The sequence below is a fragment of the Oryx dammah genome, unplaced genomic scaffold, assembly GCF_014754425.2.
Source record: "Oryx dammah isolate SB20612 unplaced genomic scaffold, SCBI_Odam_1.1 HiC_scaffold_29, whole genome shotgun sequence".
NCBI lineage: Eukaryota > Metazoa > Chordata > Mammalia > Artiodactyla > Bovidae > Oryx > Oryx dammah.
Genome location: NW_024070213.1, coordinates 36632565 through 36651168, shown reverse-complemented (window position 1 = coordinate 36651168; position 18604 = coordinate 36632565). Strand labels below are relative to the sequence as shown.

At 37.1% G+C, this 18604-nt stretch overlaps 1 protein-coding gene across 1 annotated transcript in view; it reads right to left on the bottom strand.

The window, feature by feature from the left end:
- The window catches only part of MRPS35 (mitochondrial ribosomal protein S35), a 46590-nt gene that overhangs the window by 12394 nt on the left and 15592 nt on the right, over positions 1–18604 (bottom strand). Inside the window, exons 5-7 of the mRNA XM_040234615.1 lie at positions 14582–14721; positions 6679–6788; positions 4919–4988 (exon numbers count right to left, since the gene is read on the bottom strand). Of these exons, the coding sequence (XP_040090549.1) occupies positions 4919–4988; positions 6679–6788; positions 14582–14721 (320 nt within the window). The remainder of the gene's footprint in view (positions 1–4918; positions 4989–6678; positions 6789–14581; positions 14722–18604) is intronic.

Here is an 18604-nt window from a genome sequence, read left to right as displayed (position 1 = left end):
AGTCATTACTGCCCTCTGGATACAAATCTACACTCATTAAATAAGCCCTATGGCCTGCTCACAGCCTGGCTCAGAACGATTTTTCAGTCTCATCTCCTACCTCTGCCTGTTGGTCATACACCCTGGCCACACCAAACTTCTGCCTGCTCTCTAAACCCACCAGACCTAGAGAGTCCTTCAGCCACTTCTCCACAGCACACTCCTACGCATCTTCCAAAACCAGTCACCGCTTCTGTGAAGCTTCAGCGGAGAGTTGATCTTTGTCTGCACCTCTCACAGCATTGTGTGTCAACCTCCCTTACCTGGTGAAACAGACTATACTAACCACCAAATCCTTCCAGAAATAAAGCTACTTAAAAGCAGAGGCTCATTCGTTTTGATCATCTGACTGATACCCACCACTTTTAAACAAGAACAAAATCATTGATGAATGCTAAGAAAAGCAAACAGATATTGTTCAAGCATTCTCTCTAATATAACCTGGAAATGTATATGTACGTGAAAACACATGAAAGATCACAATGAATTCATCAACCACCAGATTAAATGGTGATTATTGCTCTGCAAAAGGATTATTATTTTTACCAGAAAGTGAAAGTGAAAGTGAAGTAGCTCAGTCGTGTCTGACTCTTTGCAACCCTGTGGACTGTAGCCCACCAGGCTCCTTCCGCCATGGGATTCTCCAGGCAAGAATACTGGAGTGGGTAGCCATTTCCTTCTCCAGGGGATCTTCCCGACCCAGGGATCGAACCAGGGTCTCCCGCATTGCAGGCAGACACTTTAACCTCTGAGCCACCAGGGAAGCCCTTTTACCAGAAATACTTACAATAAAGTCCCCTTTAAAAATAAAACTCTTTGTAAAATTATCCCTTTTATCAATTTTGTTATGTGACTTTTCAGAACCACTTTGTTACAAACCTAGATACATTTCTGCCTGGCAACAAGACTATCACCCAATCCAAATAAGAGGGTCCAAAATTCAAATTTTAAAAGGCAACATTGAGTAATTAAGTATCAAAATCATTCAAGAACCCCTTCAATCCAGTTTTAGATCTCTACAATTTCTGAAGCAAGTGTTTACTTTCTTTCCCCCTCTGTCTGTATTTTAGTCTAACTTTTGTGCAAGTCAGGTTGTAAAATGCTTCATTCAATCATCTTTTAACCAAATCATTTGTGGAAGGTTTAAAGAACATGCAACAAAGTTAACATTTAGGAAGCTTTTGTTATTATCAGTTGTGTCAGAACCTGAGTCAGATACAAGTTCTAAAAATTCAAATACAATAGGACATAGATCTGACTTCATCTGTATAAAGTCTTTGCCAAGTTAAATCTGAGCTATACACAGAAACTGGGAATGAATCAATTTGAAATTCTAAGATACATCTTCCTTCATTTTAGTAGTTAACAGCAATATTAATAGCCACCATTTAATGAGCACCCACTTTTCACCAGACATTTCACGTAAATTCTCCCTGATCCATCCAAAAGCCCCTCAAAGAAATCTGAGCCTCAGACACTAAATGGCTGGCCAAGGCTACACAGGTAACAGGTTCATGAGTGTTTGCTCAGTTGCTTCAGCTGTGTCTGACTCTTTTTAACTCCATGAACGGTAACCTGCCAGGCTCCTCTCCTCCATGGGATTCTCCTGGCAAGACTATTGGAGTGGGTTGCCTTGCCCTCCTCCAGGGGATCTTCCCAACTCAGGAACTGAACTCAAGTCTCCTGCATCACAGATGGATTCTTTACCCACTGAGTCAGGTAACAAGAAATGAGATTCAAATTCAAATTTGAATGGTTCCAAAGATTAAAACTTAATTCACTTCTATGCTAACAATGTGTAATATTGAAATATTAACCCAAATTTCTACAAGTCTCTTTCCTTCTTTGAACTGCTTAAGGATAAATGATTTAATGTATTTCTGTTTCTCATCACCTTCTTAGCATGCAATAATCATTCTCTGAAGCATTACTAAGACTCTGTGCCTGAAGTCTATACTTTTTGAATACAAAAATGAATACAGAAAACCTCAATTAAAATTAGAGTCGGGAATGGCTTGTAGAGGGAGTTCTCACATATTCTCACACTCCATTATTTGCATGCAGTGACCTTCACTGACATGCCGCTCTGGAAGCAGCACTCTGCCCTCCCAAACAGAAAGTGCATCTACTTTACAGTTCCAAAGGAGGAATTTCTCCTTGCTCAGCAAGAGCCCAGGCAATAAGAAACCTCTCAGCTCCATAAATGAAAAGTCACCACCACCCTAAACTCCTACTTTCCTCCCCAGGACTTTCATTTAGAACAGACCCTCTCAGCTCTCTCCTTTTCCTATAAAAGCATGCTCCCCTTGTCTTTATGTGTGTGTGTGTGTGAAGTCACTTCAGTCATGTCCAACTCTTTGTGACGCTATGGACCACCAGGCTCTTCTGTCCATGGGATTCTCCAGGCAAGAGTACTGGAATGGGTCGCCATTTCCTTCTCCAGAGGGTTTTCCCAACCCAGAGATTGAATCCGTGTCTTTTAAGTCTCCTGCCCTGGTAGGCGGGTTCTTTATCACCAGCACCACCTGGGAAGCCCCTTGGACTTACCTAGGGTTCACCATAGATTACATTTTCCAAACTGCAATTCTGCACTGTTCCTGAATAAACCTATTTTATTGTTTTAGATCAACAAGTTTTACTTTAATACTTCTATACAGTTAACTGTTTTGAATAGCACACAACAGTAACTTCCTTTTACTAAAGTCTAGACAAATACCTTTTTGGAGAAGTTTCAGTACCATGTTACATAAAAGTACCAACTACTTTGTCTCAATGCTACTTAGAGGTAACCTCCATGGAGCTTAGCTTTTAGGTATTAAATGCTCTGAAACTAGCCTTAAAAATAAAGGAATGGATTAAAAGGGGCTCTCTAAATATTTGATTAAATACCAGGTGGTAACATCAATTTCAAGTATGAATTCCATGCTGGTGAAGGAAAAAAAAGTTTCAATTCAATAAAAATTCTGTTCCACCAGCTCTGCAAAATTTCACGGCTCATCTGCATTCTCTTAAAGCTTCTTCACTGATGGTACTTGTTTAGAAAGGATCAAGAGCCAAGTTTAATATAGGATTTATTTAATTATATCTGTTTAGGACAGTTGTATGTGGGTAGTTATTCTGCCATCAAAGTAATTAGCATTAAGATCAAAAGCTCCTTGCGTGAATCCAGAATACAAATTTGTTTGGATTTTATGTCATGGAACCACAGAAAGAATCCAGTAAGTCAACTTTAACTGAATTTATTTATGCCTGTCATTTCCTTTGGGGCAAATTCATTTTACAGACTGCTGGCAAAATAAGAGACTCAAAACTGGTCAGCTTTTATTGTTTGGTATTAACTCTTTAAGTGGTAGCCATAGAGCTGAAGCTAATTCAGCCATGTTGTTGGTTCAAAGGGAACTTAATTACCTCAAGCCAAAGGTATTTATAAAATCAGTTGACAAGAAACAGATTAACTGCTATTATAATGTTCCTGAAGCCAGGAACTAGAAAACAAAGATGAACTGTAATTAGAACAGCTCAAAAGCAAAGAGCTACCAGCTACTTTTTGTCCTTCTACTAAACTTGCAACAAAGTATTATTTTATTATTTTTCACTCACCCTCTTGTGCTGTTTTATGATTAACATCAGTGAAATCTGCAATAAGAGTAGCTGTATGTGTTCAGGGAATTACACAGAGATGAAAGGAGACTCAAAAAGACCCATCTAATGCAACTAACATCTGAAGAGTATATTCCTTTTACTATATCCCCACTAAGCAATCACTCCTGGAGAAGGGAACAGCAACCCACTCCAGTATTCTTGACTGAAAAATCCCACGGACAGAGCCTGGTGGGCTACAGTTTGCAGAGTTTGACACGACTTGAGTGACACACACATACACACCCACACACGCAATAAGCAACCAATGGATGAAACATTTTCTACCTATTAAAGCAGCCCACTCCATCTTCAGATGAATCCTGTACAGAGCTTTCACTCAGTAAGTAAATCATTATTGTTTCTACTTTCCTGTATCCTTAAAAGTCATGAAAAGCAGATCTCTTTTTTTCGTATGAAGTCCTTTGAACATCTAAAGAGAGTGACTTTCTCCACCTACTTCCATTCTTTTATGTGTTCCTGACATGAAATGCGATAAGTCCCATGTCTATGTTGGGCAAGCTTCAAAAAATTAAATTTATGTACATATCTAAAATTATTTTAACTTAAAAACATATAAAACTGTGAGTTACCTAAATATATTAGTTACCAACTTTAAATGAGTTGATGCTCACACATAGCAAAATCTTCCTTATGTGTATATTTCCTTATGTGTACACAACTCAGTAAAATCAGATACCAGACTGTTTTTATACTGTTTCAATAATTAATTGCCCTAACTGCCCCTAATGTATACAAGTGAAAAGTTCACATGAAAGACTACATGTTAACTAAAATTTTAATAAACATTTAACATACTTTCGATAAAGTTTTAGAGCTTTGTTTTGTAGTTTACTTGAATAACAGGATGAATTATGTAGTTTCAAGTAATATAGATGCGATCTCCCTTCCATAACTTTGACGACTTTCACCCAAACTCAAACAAATAAAAAAACAAATAAAAAATTTTGCATTTTTTTTAGCCTAAGCCAGAACCTGAACTTAAGGCATTTTAGTCATCTGATTTCTGAAGGTCCTGAGATGGACTGCATAATATATTTCAAGATCCTCACTTTCAATATCAGTAGAAGTTACCTTAAAACATTTCACATGTCCTTACCTTAAACAGCAGTTCATTAAACTCTCAACTGAATGCTGGATACACAGACTGTTTTGAAAGGCTAACATCTCTCAAATTACAATGACAAAATTATTAAACATTCATTCTACAGTCACTTACCCAAGACTCATGGTATAAAACTGTTAGTAGATACATTGCATAATCATAATTCTGTCTCTTTAAAGGGCACCTTAAAAGACAGAGGAAAGAAGTCAAAATGGTAAACTTTCAGTATACAGAATAATTTGCAAAGTACACAAATACTAAATACAAAGGATAACTTATATTCAGGAATTCCCTATCTACCTTAAGAAAATTCTGTCCTTGGAATAAGAATTATCTATGCACTTTATGACTTGAAGACATTGAAAACTGATGCTATTTTTACTTTTATTTAGAGGATCTCTTCACTTTCATTACTAAGTTATTTACATATGATAACAGCTTTACACTATTTTTAATATGACTGTGTCAAACCCAAGCGCCTTTCATGATCTCAGGGATACGAGTCTGCGATGACCGGAACATATCTGCTGTGTTTCTTTAAAGAATACAGAGAGACAGATGGTAATCTAGAAGTTCATCCTGATCTCCCCAGAGCTGATTCTTTTAAAAATGAGCTACACTACACAATGCTGTATTTTTATGCTGTCATATTTAGAATGGAACTAATGGCCCAATATTAGATAAACGTCTACATGAATATGAGCTGGCATTAGCTTTTAGGCTACAAAAGTAATAGAGAAACGGAAGTAATTACTTCAAATTTCTTTCAATATAAAATAAAACTATCATATGACAGTTGACTTCAATTGTACTCTGTTTATTCTGTATTTGGTTTAATAGTTTTCTACATAGTTGTTACAGTAAAACATATTTATACTCTGACACTTGTAAACTTAGGGGAAAAAAGCAACATTATCAGAAACTTAAACAAATTTCTAACAGTAACACTTTTTAAAAATATAAATTTATTTATTTAACAGTAACATTTTAAAGGTATTTTTAAAAATTGCAAAGACTAAAAACAGTGCTACTTTATGTTCTCTGAAGCTAGCAAGAACATATTATTCATGTATTAATATTTCAAATCTATTTCTCCCTGAGCTTTTTCCACCCCCCATTCAGTAGCCTGAATGTCTCTATACCACTAAGAAGCAAGACATAAAACCTAACTGATATGGCTGATTCATGCTGATATATGGCAGAAACCAACACAATATTGTAAAACAGTTATAATTCAATTAAAAAAAAAACAAAACAAACCTAATTGATACTGACACCTCCCAATGCTTTGAAACTAGGATAAGGCGGGAGAGAGGATATCTGCCATTTGCTTTTCTTTATATTTTGACCTAATTAGAAACAACCAAAGTATAATTCTAGAAATAAAATAATCATTTAGCAAAAACATACCAACAGCCTTGCTTTACCTTAAATGATCTAATTTATAAATTCATATACAATAAATACTGCTTTTACAAACGTCTAGGCTAGCAATGAAATTGTGCTTATTTACAAAAGTGCCCTGATACATTAAATTTCCACATTTAATAATCTTGATTTTGAAATATAAGATCTCTATACTTTGATTTTGCAGAAAGCTGTTTAAGCATTAATCACTGGCAAATTATACTTTGTTTCCTTCTAACATCTTCCCTGAGTTTTACATGTACAAATATATTAAAAATAACAATAATTTAACTCAGCTACACAAGCCTCTCCTTAAACACAAAGATCACATCAATAGGAGGCTAGTGTGAGGGTATTAAAATATGAATGAGACACCTTCTCTGACCTAACAGGTTAATATCAGGCCTGCCAGGGGACTGGAGGACAATAAAGCAACACATGTGATGATACACTGAACTATTCTTTACCTGTCTGTCTTGATGGTAAGCACATCTGTGCTCTTGCAGTATCGATCTCCTACTAGTTTAATAAGTTTCTTCTTTGCATGATCATCTAAATTCAGACTGGAAAGTTTAACCTTAAAAATACATGAAAAAATTTTGAAAAAAATGATATACTTTAAATGAAAAAAAAACAGTGGCAATATTATCTATACTAACATTAAAAAAGAAACCTTTTCAAACTCCTTTGTATACAGAGTTATCAATTCACAAGTATCATGAAGCCCGATCTCATTCACGGAAAAAGAAAAAAAAAATGGGAGCAAACTGGGAATTCTTTGAATGTTCTGGGCATAAGTACCTTTCCTAAAAGAATCAATGACATGTCTCTTGGATGAAATTACAGTGCTCATGAGTAGCAGTAACTAGTAGAATTCAACTCAATAAGTGTTAGTAAAGCTGTTTTTAAAAATAAATGGATGAAAAAAATTTTTTTAATAAAAAATAAAAATACATGGATGAAACATACAGGCTTTAAGGACTCCTACCATGCAAGTATGAGACCCATATCACTGCAACAGTTTAGGGACATTTATTTTAAGAGCTGCAGATATCTCAAGGAAGCCAGAATAAAGCACCATGAGAGGTCAAAACATTTGAAATGATTCGGTTCAACATCTCTCAAAATGCTAGTGCTGCAAGCTGCTAAAAAGAATTTCAAAAGAATTTACTTCATTAAAAAGGCTCTCTCTATTGAATCTATTTAGGAAATGCTGAATTAAATTGGGTTCTTCATGGCAGGATTTCTTAGACAAAGCAAAATGTTAAACAGCATTCTGAAATTTCAAAATGCAAGATGGTGATGTAATAATTTTCAAATTTATTCAACTTGTGATTCCACTTTTCAAGGGATAATTCATGAACCTAGTCTTTCTTAAAACATATTTTGGGAAATGCTGGGCTAAATGAGCATACTTTTTAATTTGCAGAGAATTATGGCCTTGGTTGAAAGGTATTATCCAGTGATAAACAGGCTGGATCCAGGAAAACGGGTTACAGGCTAGAATACAGTCAAGTGAGGTAAACTAAACATTATCTTTCCATGGAGAGCACTGAGCATATGCAAGAATTAAAACTATATGAAGTAAAAGGCTAAATAAGATTTTGAAATCCCACATATTTCTTTCTAGCTTCAATAACCCAGCATTTCTCTCAAGACAACTGTAGCATAAGAGCTTATTTATTTTTCCATTTTTCCCACTAGGCCACAAACTCCTGAGAGTAAGGACAATGTCTGTCCTGTTCCTGGCAGTGACCTCGCACCTAAAAAGCACGCAACATGTATCAGCTAAACGAAATCACACATTTTAAAAAGGGAGGATATGTTGTTTCTTTTTTAAGCACAGTGAATTTTTTAATTTGAGTTAGAGAAAATAGGAAATAAATAAATATGAATGCAAAGACCGTTAATAAGAACAATGACAATTAAATATTAATCCCAAAGGATGATCATATGGTGTAGGCAATGCGAAATTACTAGTCTTCCGAAAAGAATTTATGTCAACAATCAGGTTATTAGTCTGAGGGATAAAATATTAGTTTTATGATGACTCTGATCGCTAGCATTATGGAGAATTACCTATAAGAAAACCAAAAATATACCTACATTGTGATTATTATTATGAAAATATATGCATCCATACAGATATAGTACAGAGAAACAGATTTTACATTCGGCTACTGAGAACGTAGTGATTTTTCCCTTTTAAAACTCGTTCAATAAAAATCAAGATATTTAACAATAATTTTTAAAATTTACCATTAAAAAATTTGTGTTTCTAGTTTCTTATGTGAGAAAGTCAAAAACAAAAATTGGCAGCAATGTTGATCATTACTGTGACAACTGCTTTAAAACTCATGTTCACATGAACATTTTAATGGTCAAAAGTTATATAGGGTCTTATGCCAGAAACTCATAAATACTGCAGAAGCAGCTATGTGGTACACTCCCGCCACCTACTAGCACTCAAAGGCACTGCAAAATTGTAGTCTTTAACCTGGACTAAAACTCTTACTTTGAAGCTGACTGACATTTATTCGTCATTCTTTTTCCAAAATTCAAAAGAATCCTTACACTTTTTTAAAAAAAGTTACTGTATCTTAAAGGGTCAGTATTAAACTATTAACATTATGCTCCAAACAATGTTGACATTTCAAATCAGAGGTGGTTGCAGTAGGGTGTATATCTTCAAATGTCCACTTAGAATGACATAAATTGAAAGAGGTCTAAATGAGTGAAATAGTTTCTCTATTTACAAGAATATGCAATTAGTTAAAGAACAATGGCATTAACACATAAGCCAAGAACTGGACTTCATGTCTAGATTTCTACTTAACAGATAAGTGACTTTAAACAAATCAGGTGATCTTCCTGTCTGTTTCCTCATTTATAAAACAGAAAGAATTCACAGAAGTTTTGTCAGGAGTAAGTGAGATTAAATAGAAGAAAGCACTTTTAAAGTAAAATCCTACACAAATATGTTACTTTAAATTCTGAACTACTTCTATGACTTATCACAGAACATGATACCAACTCTTCCTTCCCTGAATTTAAAAATCTGAGTATCTCTAAATAATATTTTACAATAGTTGATTATCTTCACAATATTACATTAAATCATGCTGGTCTACACATTTTAATCTGTTTCACCTGCTTCTACCCTTAGACCACAATACCAGTCTGGACACTGCCTCTGAGCCTCAACTATCAGCAGATGGACTGAAACTAGTTCGGAAGGGCAGCCAGGAGTCAGGCAGGGGGTATAAGGGATGGCGGAAGGTGTGGTGTGGTGGCATGCAACAAGGAGCTGATCGGCAGGGATGGCCACAGGATACAGTGAGTGGCATCTGTGGGCATACTTTAAGTAAAGCACTGATTATTTTTGAGTGAAACAAAATCAGCAGATTTAGAACCAGTAGGGACCTTACTGTATATTCTAGTACTTAAGACTAAGGCCCACAAAAACTAAACCCCAAAACATGAATTAGAATCTAAGTTTCCTAGAAATTCCCTGGCGGTCCAGAGGTGAGGACTCCACTGATTGCTGTGGGTCCAGGTTCAATCTCTGGTTGGGGAACTAAGATCCCATAAGCCCCATGGTACGGCCAGAAAAACAGAATCTAGGTTTCTCTGGGTTCGGAGATTTTACCATAAAACACAGAACTCAGTGTTTGTTATTATCATTATTATTAAAAGAAGTTAACATTTATTAAGTTCTTAAAAATGTATGAGGTATTATTAGTCTATAATAGACACTCTGTTAACCCACGGAATGGTATCAGTAAAGCAGACTTTTAAGTTCTTCTGTTTTCCTTTGTCGATCCTATGTTTCATAAAATGTATATAATAAATCTTTTGTAATTTTTATATTTTAAGTATCTCTAAATACATAATTATATTGCTAGACACTTAAACTATCCTATGGATTTAAAAAAAATGCTGAAAAGCTTCAAAAATTCATTTCATAACCCTGACACTGAAACTCAAAGAAAGAAAATTACAAGTTATATATGGCTGCTTCTGCTACTGCTAAGTCACTTCAGTCGTGTCCGACTCTGTGCAACCCCATAGACAGCAGCCCACCAGGCTCCCCCGTTCCTGGGATTTTCCAGGCAAGAACACTGGAGTGGGTTGCCATTTCCTTCTCCAATGCATGAAAGTGAAAAGTGAAAGGGAAGTTGCTCAGTTGTGTCTGACTCTTAGCGACACCATGGACTGCAGCCTACCAGGCTCCTCCGACCATGGGATTTTCCAGGCAAGAGTACCGGAGTGGGGTGCCATTGCCTTCTCCGTGGTTATGGCTATAACACTGAAAAAATTTCTAAAATTAAATTTTGCCTATTTGTTAGCATACAATGCAAAGATGGTTGCACAGATTTTCAGCATATTTTTGCAGTAAATTGGAGTCTTCCAATTTAAAATACAGATTACATGGAGTACAAAAACAAACTTTTTGTATTGGAAAGCCCCTCAAAAAGGTGGGCAGTCACCCCCTAGAATAGGTGACTCAAAAGCACATTAGTAAAGGATCTCTGGACAAAGGGACAGAGAGTATCTAAAATGAACTAGGGGCACTCTGTGGTGTCAAAAAATGAAGATGTGTTTAAAACAAAAATGATGGGCATGGCCAAGGAACAGAGGGGCCAAGTGAATAAGTGTACAACTGCCAAAACCAAAACAATTTGAGCAACACAATGAAGTATTACTGGACCAAAATCCGAGGGATGAAATAAATATCCCTGAGTCCACACTGATATAAATACATGATTGAATAAACAAATGGAGGTGAACAGACAAATTCCCCACATAGAAGAATTCCAAATAATGTGTGATCTTTCTCCCTCAAGGTGGTGGAGTATAACTTCCATAAATGTGGGCTATGCAGAGTGACTTTCTTCTAAAGGGTATACTATGGAAAGGAAGAAAAAAAAGAGTAATTTTAAAGTGGAGAAAGATCTAAGCTGCATCACCAATGATAAATCAAGTGAGCAACCTATACCCTTGCTCTGACACTATGAGAATGCCACTTTGCTTGAGGCTTTTCCCCCCAAAACGCAGAACAGTCCAACCATGAGAAAAACATCAAACAAATTCAAATATATCAAAATGGAAGGACATTCCACAAAATACATAACTGGTACTTCTCAAAACTGTCAAAGGCACCAAAAACAAGGAAATTCTGAGAAACAATCAGTCATGAAGAGCCTAAGGAGACAAAATGACTAATGCAATGTGGTACCCTGGATGGGATTCTGAAAAAAAAAAAAAAAATTAGATAAACACTAAGGAAATCTGAATAAAGTATGGACTTTTTCATTAAAAGCGTATCAATAGTGATTCATTCATTAGTTGTAACAAATGTACCAAAGTACCATAAGATATTAACAATAGGAGATATTTGGTGAGACATAAGGAATGATGCTAAAGCTGAAACTCCAGTACTTTGGCCACCTCATGTGAAGAGTTGACTCATTGGAAAAGAGTCTGATGCTGGGAGGGATTGGGGGCAGGAGAAGAAGGGGACGAAGAGGATGAGATGGCTGGATGGCATCACCAACTCGATGGACATGAGTTTGAGTGAACTCCGGGAGTTGGTGATGGACAGGGAGGCCTGGCGTGCTGCGATTTATGGGGTCGCAAAGACTCGGACACGACTGAGCAACTGAACTGAATTGAACTGAACAGCAAACTCTGTACTATCCTTGAAACCTCTCTGTAAATCTATTCTAAAAGTAAAAGTTTAATTAAAAAAAAACTGTCCGTGACTGCTGTGTGAGAAAGATACATCATGTGCATCAAGAGACAACAGTACGGGAAACAAGGGTTTCCAATACTAACTTAGGAGTTACTAGGCCACACGTGGAACTGCACTGGCGTGTGGCATGTTCCTGATGAGTGAGGCAGGGCTTTGATGTTCCTCCAAAGCAACATGAGATAAAGACAAATGGTCCTAAATAAAATATTAAAATAGCAAATCAGTCAGTGGTAAAGTAAAAGAATAATGTACCATAAACTGATCAGGACTCAAGAAATAATTCAGTAATTGAAAATCTAGAAATATAATTCGTTACTTTAAAAAATTCAAAGGAGATCATTCCAAACATACTAGTAAACTAGAAACAGGAAATGGCAACCCACTCCAGTACTCTTGCCTGTAAACTCCCATGGACGGAGGAGCCTAGTGGGCTGCCGTCTATGGGGTCGCATAGAGTTGGACACGACTGAAGTGACTTAGCAGTCGTTAACATAATAGGGACTACTGTCTCAAACTGGGGTCCATTTCAGAGTTAAAGGCTAAACACTAGAGGCACACACATTTTAGAGCAGCACAAGGGACTATATAAACATTTTAGAAACTAATGCAAAGGAAAACAAAAAACAAGATGTTAAAAATGAAAACTACCATTAATTATCATTTATTTCTTGAGAAATGACCCAAAGAACCAACTGAAAAGTCCTAGCATTCAGATTTTGGTCTCCAAACATCAATGTTCACTAAAATGTATCAGAGTTCCTAGAGAAATAGCTAATTCCAGGTCTGAGATACGAAATACACTATAAAAGGAGCCTGGGCCATCTTGTGTCAGAAGGCAAGGAAATTTTCGAATGCTAATGGGATTGTTAAAAAAAAAAAAGGATATAGGAATCAGCTGAGACTCCTACTGGCCAAAGTTTGGACACACTTCGAATATCAAAAAGCATACGATTTTATTTGATTAAAATTTGCTGAACATACCTATCCACACTTACCTGTTCAAGGGAAATGGAAAATATATAACCTCACATTAGGGAAAGATTGTGTTGTCAGTCTCTTAAGCATGTGATCAATCTCAGCATACTAAAAATATAGTAACCAGACTTTACGTGTCTTCTCATGGAATGCAATATAAAATACATAGCAACATCTCTCAAATACTGTTGTCACAGTTAACTGTAATCAGCCCCTTAAATCTAACTTCCAGCTTATATGAAATACAGAAAAATAAGGTAAGTGACATCACGATGCATTGACAACTGCAGAAGGTAGGGAATGCTGCAGAATAAAATGCCTGTCTCTTTAACTTGTCTGCGTCATGGTGGGGGTGGCAGGTCGGGGGGTGGGAAAAGGAGTCGCAGGGTCCTTTGCTGTTCTAGATTTAAAAAGACGCAAATAACATTGCAGGCAAATGCAACTGTGTTTGACTGGATCCTGGTTTAAACAACTCAAATGTCTACTGACTGTAAAGTGGATAAATAAAAGTGAAGTGCAAGTGTTAATTGCTCAGTTATCTCTGATTCTTTGCAACCCCATGGACTGTAGCCGCCCCCCAGACTCCTCTGTCCATGGAATTCTCCAGACAAGAACACTTGAGTGGGTTGCCATTTCCTTCTCCACGGGATCTTCCTGACCCAGGGATTGAACCCAGTTCTCCTAGTACTGCAGGTGGAATCTTTATCTGAGCCACCAGGGAAGCCCAAGTGGATAAAAAAAAAAAAAAAAAAAGTGTGGTGTATCCATAAAATGAAATATTATTTGGCAATAAAAAGAAATGAAGAATTGATGCGTAACAGATGAAACACTGAAAGCATTATACTAGGCAAAAGCATACATGTTATATTATTCATTTACATGAAATGTCAAGAATAGGCAGATCTACAAAGAAAGAAAGTAAGATTAGTAGTTGATAGGAGCTTGGGGGAAGTAAAGAACACTGGAGAAAAGAGAGTGATTGATAATGGGTATGGGATTTCCTTTCTATGGTGATGAAAATTTCTGGAGTTAAGTAGTGGTGACGGTTGCACATTTCTGTGACTATGCTAAAAACCACTGAGCTGTAAACTTTAAAAGGATGAATTCTATAGTAGGTGAATTATCTCAACAAAGCTGCTATTAAAAAGAAAAAATAAGTTTGTAAGAAATCAATACAGCATTACAATGGGCAAAGGAGCAAAAAAAAGTATTTTACAAAGGAATAAACTTTCACCCTCATTGAATTCAAAGACATATATATTTCAAATAAAATTTTTACCTATCAAGCTAATAGGTAATAATAATATCTAATCTGGTAAGAGTACAGGAAAATACAGCCTTTTTTCACAATCTGCTGGTATTGTATTTGGAGGAATTTTATATAATCAAAAAACTATCACAATATATATAAAAAATCCTTAAAAGATCTATATCCTTTGACCTGGCTTCTCATTTTAGTAAGTTATCTGAGGAACATAATCAGAACTATATAAAAATATTAATTTCTAAGAATATTCACTATATGTTTCTAATAAAGAAAACTACTAGAAAGCCTAACTGTATCAGTTTTATAGTCACACATACAAAATACTATTATAAAGTGTTATCATAATTCTTATTTTTTAAAAAATAACTCTTACCCTTAAGGTCACTACTCGTGCTTTGGGGTTTCGGATAGATGGTCCTGATGAAACATAATCAGCTGTGTCAATTTCAATTGGAAAGTGCTTCTCACATTTCTCATCACTGTCTAACGCAGCTGGCCACTCAGTGCAAAAATCTGAGAATAAAAAAAAATTTCAATTGTAGTTTTATAATTCTCATTGTAATATATATTACCAGACAAAATTAAATTATTGAGGGATTTACCTTTCAGGATACATGGAATGAAAGAACAGATTCTCTTCTGCACTTTATATACATCATCATCCCACACGCATCACTTTTCTTCCTAATTCTTTCTAATTAGGGGATTTAATTAAGGGAATGATTTAGCTAGTTCAGGTTTGATGGGGAGCAGTAAGTTAAAAGGGAACTATGACCTGATGGAAGCTTATTATAGCTTTACACATTTCTGTTATGAGACAGTGTTAATTTCTGACCAACTGAAAGCAAAAAATTTCATAGAGCCTGGAGCATTATTGTTTTTGAAATGGCAATATGTAATATGAATTCACATCCAAATGAAGGTTATTAAAAATCAGTTGAAGGGGAAACGGAAGTGAGCGGCAGGGCCAGCTGACCGTAACAGGGTGAGAGTTTGTGCGCCGAACAAATTGAACATGAATGCCAGAGAACTTGGATCTCAGCTAAAGGGCAGTATTCCAGTTACTGAGCTGTCCAGCAGGTGGACCTTTTGAAAGTCATCATCTTCTTCGAAAAGGTCTCTCTTGTGTGAAAAATGAACTTCTGCCCAGTCATCCTCTTGAATTATCAGAAAAAAATTACCAGCTCAACCAAGATAAGATGAACTTCTCCACACTGAGAAACATCCAGGCTCTATTTGCGCCACTAAAACTGCAGATGGAATTCAAGGCAGGGCAGCAGGTTAAGCCTCTTCCATTTCCTCCAAGCTCAAACCTTTCACTGGATATCTTGAGGGGTAACAATGAGACTATTTGTAGAAAGCAATGGCAACCCACTCCAGTACTCTTGCCTGGAAAATCCCATGGACAGAGGAGCCTGGTAGGCGGCAGTCCATGAGGTCGCTAAGAGTCGGACACGACTGAGCGACTTCCTTTTCACTTTTCACTTTCACACATTGGAGAAGGAAATGGCAACCCACTCCAGTGTTCCTGCCTGGAGAATCCCAGGGACGGGGGAGCCTGGTGGGCTGCCTTCTATCGGATCATAGAGTCAGACATGACTGAAGTGAATTAGCAACAGCAGCAGCAGATGAGACTATTGGATTTGAAGACATTCTTAATGACCCATCAAAAAGTGAACTAATAGGAGAACTGCATTTGATGGCTGAATATAAACTTGGCTTACTGTAATGCCGTGTGCTGTTCATGGAAGTAGAGGGGCTGCATCTTGTTTACAGCTGTCTTTTCCCTATAACTTGATGTGCACAACATTAAAAGTACTGACACATGGAAAAGAAATCAGTTGAAGGGAAGTGATAGAAGCTCTGAAGAGCTCTAAGAGGGGATTCCCAGGGGGTCCATTGGGTAGGAGTTGGTGCTCTCTTGGCCCAGGTCAGGGAACTAACATCCACCAAGCCACGTGGTGCAAGCTCTACCACAGAAATGAGATGATGTCAACCTTCTTTCCGAAATTGAGTCAACAGGGCCTCTAACTGTAGAGCCTCAGTTTTAAATGATCCTTAATTCATGTTTATTTTGACTTCTGAGCTCCTGGCACTAAATGGAAAGAAGAACAGACTTGTCCGCATATTCACGCAAGACAGCCAGTCTGGAGAGAGTGGGTCTACGTCTGAGATCTGGGCTACAACCAGAAGTTCCAAGCCTGGAGAACACTGCTCATAGCACAGAGGTGCAAACTCAGGCCTCAAATGGAAAAGAAAAAATCTTTCAAGGAAATGAGAGAGCTCTCAGCCTCCTGTAGCTATCAGTACAATATCGAGGCACTCCCTAAGTGGACAGCTGATTTCATTTTGCCCTAGTCTATCAAGTTAGTACAGTAGAGGGCTCCCAGTCTGGGATGAAAACTTCTGAGATTATCAGGTTCCCCTTAACAGAAATCCCATTTCCTAAACAACCTCTTCCTAAGAAGAGCTAAAAGTAATAGGTTTCTTAGATCAAACGGATGAGACCCCATGGATCCATGCTTTTTCCAACAACATTTTCCCTGAGCTAACAACGTTCTTATAGTAGACACTATATTTAGCTCCCGTTTAGACTTTAAAATCAGTCAGCAAAATGTCACTCCAGATTACAGAGACTTTCCAAGACCTGGGACTAAATATATGTTAGCAAATTAAGTATAGCTCACACCATTCCCTAAATACTGTGTTTAAGAGATCAATACCCAGACACACTGAGGGGAAAGAAATAGCTTTGCCATTAAGAACATTCTGACATTTAAATAAAATGAATGGAGCAAAATTCCTGGGGTTAAACTGCATTCCCATTACGGACTAATCCCAGTATCCTGTACTGTAAGATGCAACAGTGCCAGACAACTTTATTAGACAGACTAGTTTGGGGAATTTTATGAGTTACTGAGTTTGTACTGACCTTTTTTTCTTTTAAACTTTGGATAAGTCATTTCAATCACCAGATGATAATTACAGTTTTTAAATTAAATTGCCCGATTATATGCTCAAAAAACCCCAGCCAACTGGAAAGTACATAATAGACCCTTCTCAACCTTTTTTTCATCTGATAGGTAGACCAACAGACTAGAATTCGGAAGACCTTGGTTTTTACTTAACTTCTGCCACTGATTATTAAAGTTTTAGTAAATTACCTAACTTTCCTGTGCTTCAGATTTTCCATTTGCAAGTCAGATACAAAATCTGAACTGACCTACTCTGAAAGAAAATTGAGAAGAAATACTTGAAAAGCCTTTTGAGTTATTTGGAAGATATGATCTAAATCTAGAAGAAGGCAAAAGTATAAAGGCAAAATTAAGATTAAAACACTCACTTAAATATTATAAAATATAATGCCCTTCTAAATGCACTGTATAAAACCCTTTCATTTAAAAACTATGAAGTATTTTCAAACTATCTCATTACCAGTTTCTAAATTATAAATGCACATTAAAAAATAATGTTTAAAAAACAAAAAAGTGGAATTTATCACAGGGTAATATATTTGTTCTTCTGTGTATTCTTTCCATTTCGTCTTCATCTCTTCAGCGTCTACTAGGTCTCTACTCTTTCTGTCCTTCATTGTGCCCATCTTTGGGTGTAAGAGGCTTCCCTGGTGGCTCAGACAGCAAAGAGTTTGCCTGCAATGCAGGAGACCTGGGTTCAGTTCCTGGGTTGGGAAGCTCTTCTGGAGAAGGGAATGGCAATACCCTCCAGTATTCTGGCCTGGAGAAATCCATGGACAGGGGAGCGTGGCAGGCTGCAGTTCATGGGGTCACAGAGTTGGACATGACTGCTCAGACTTCCACTTTTTCACTTTTGGGTGGAAAGAAGGCAGAGTGCCAAAGAATTGATGCCTTTGAACTGGGGTGCTAGAGAAGACTCCTGAAAGTCTCCTGGACAGCAAGGAGATCAAACCAGTCAATCTTAAGGGAAATCAACTATGAAAACCATTGGGAGGACTGATGCTGAAGCTCCAGCATTTTGGTCTGATGCGAAAAGCCGACTCACTGGAAAAGTCCTCAATGATGGGAAAGATTCAGAGTAGAAGGAGAAGAGAGTATCAGAGGATGAGATGGCTGGGTGGCATCACCAATGCAACGGACATGAACTTGGGCAAACTTCGGGAGATGGTGAGGGATAGGGAGGCCTGGTGTGCTGCAATCCACAGGGTCACAAAGAATTGGACACGACTGGGCGACTGAACAACAATGCATTTGTTAACTGGCTTTGCAAAGGATCAAAAAATTACATATGATTTGTGTCATATGGGGCACAAATGTGCACCAGTGATCTCTGTCAGTCTAACATTCAGTTCAGTTCAGTCGGCTCAGTCGTATCCAACTGTTTGCGACCCCATAAACTGCAGCACTCCAGGCCTCCCTGT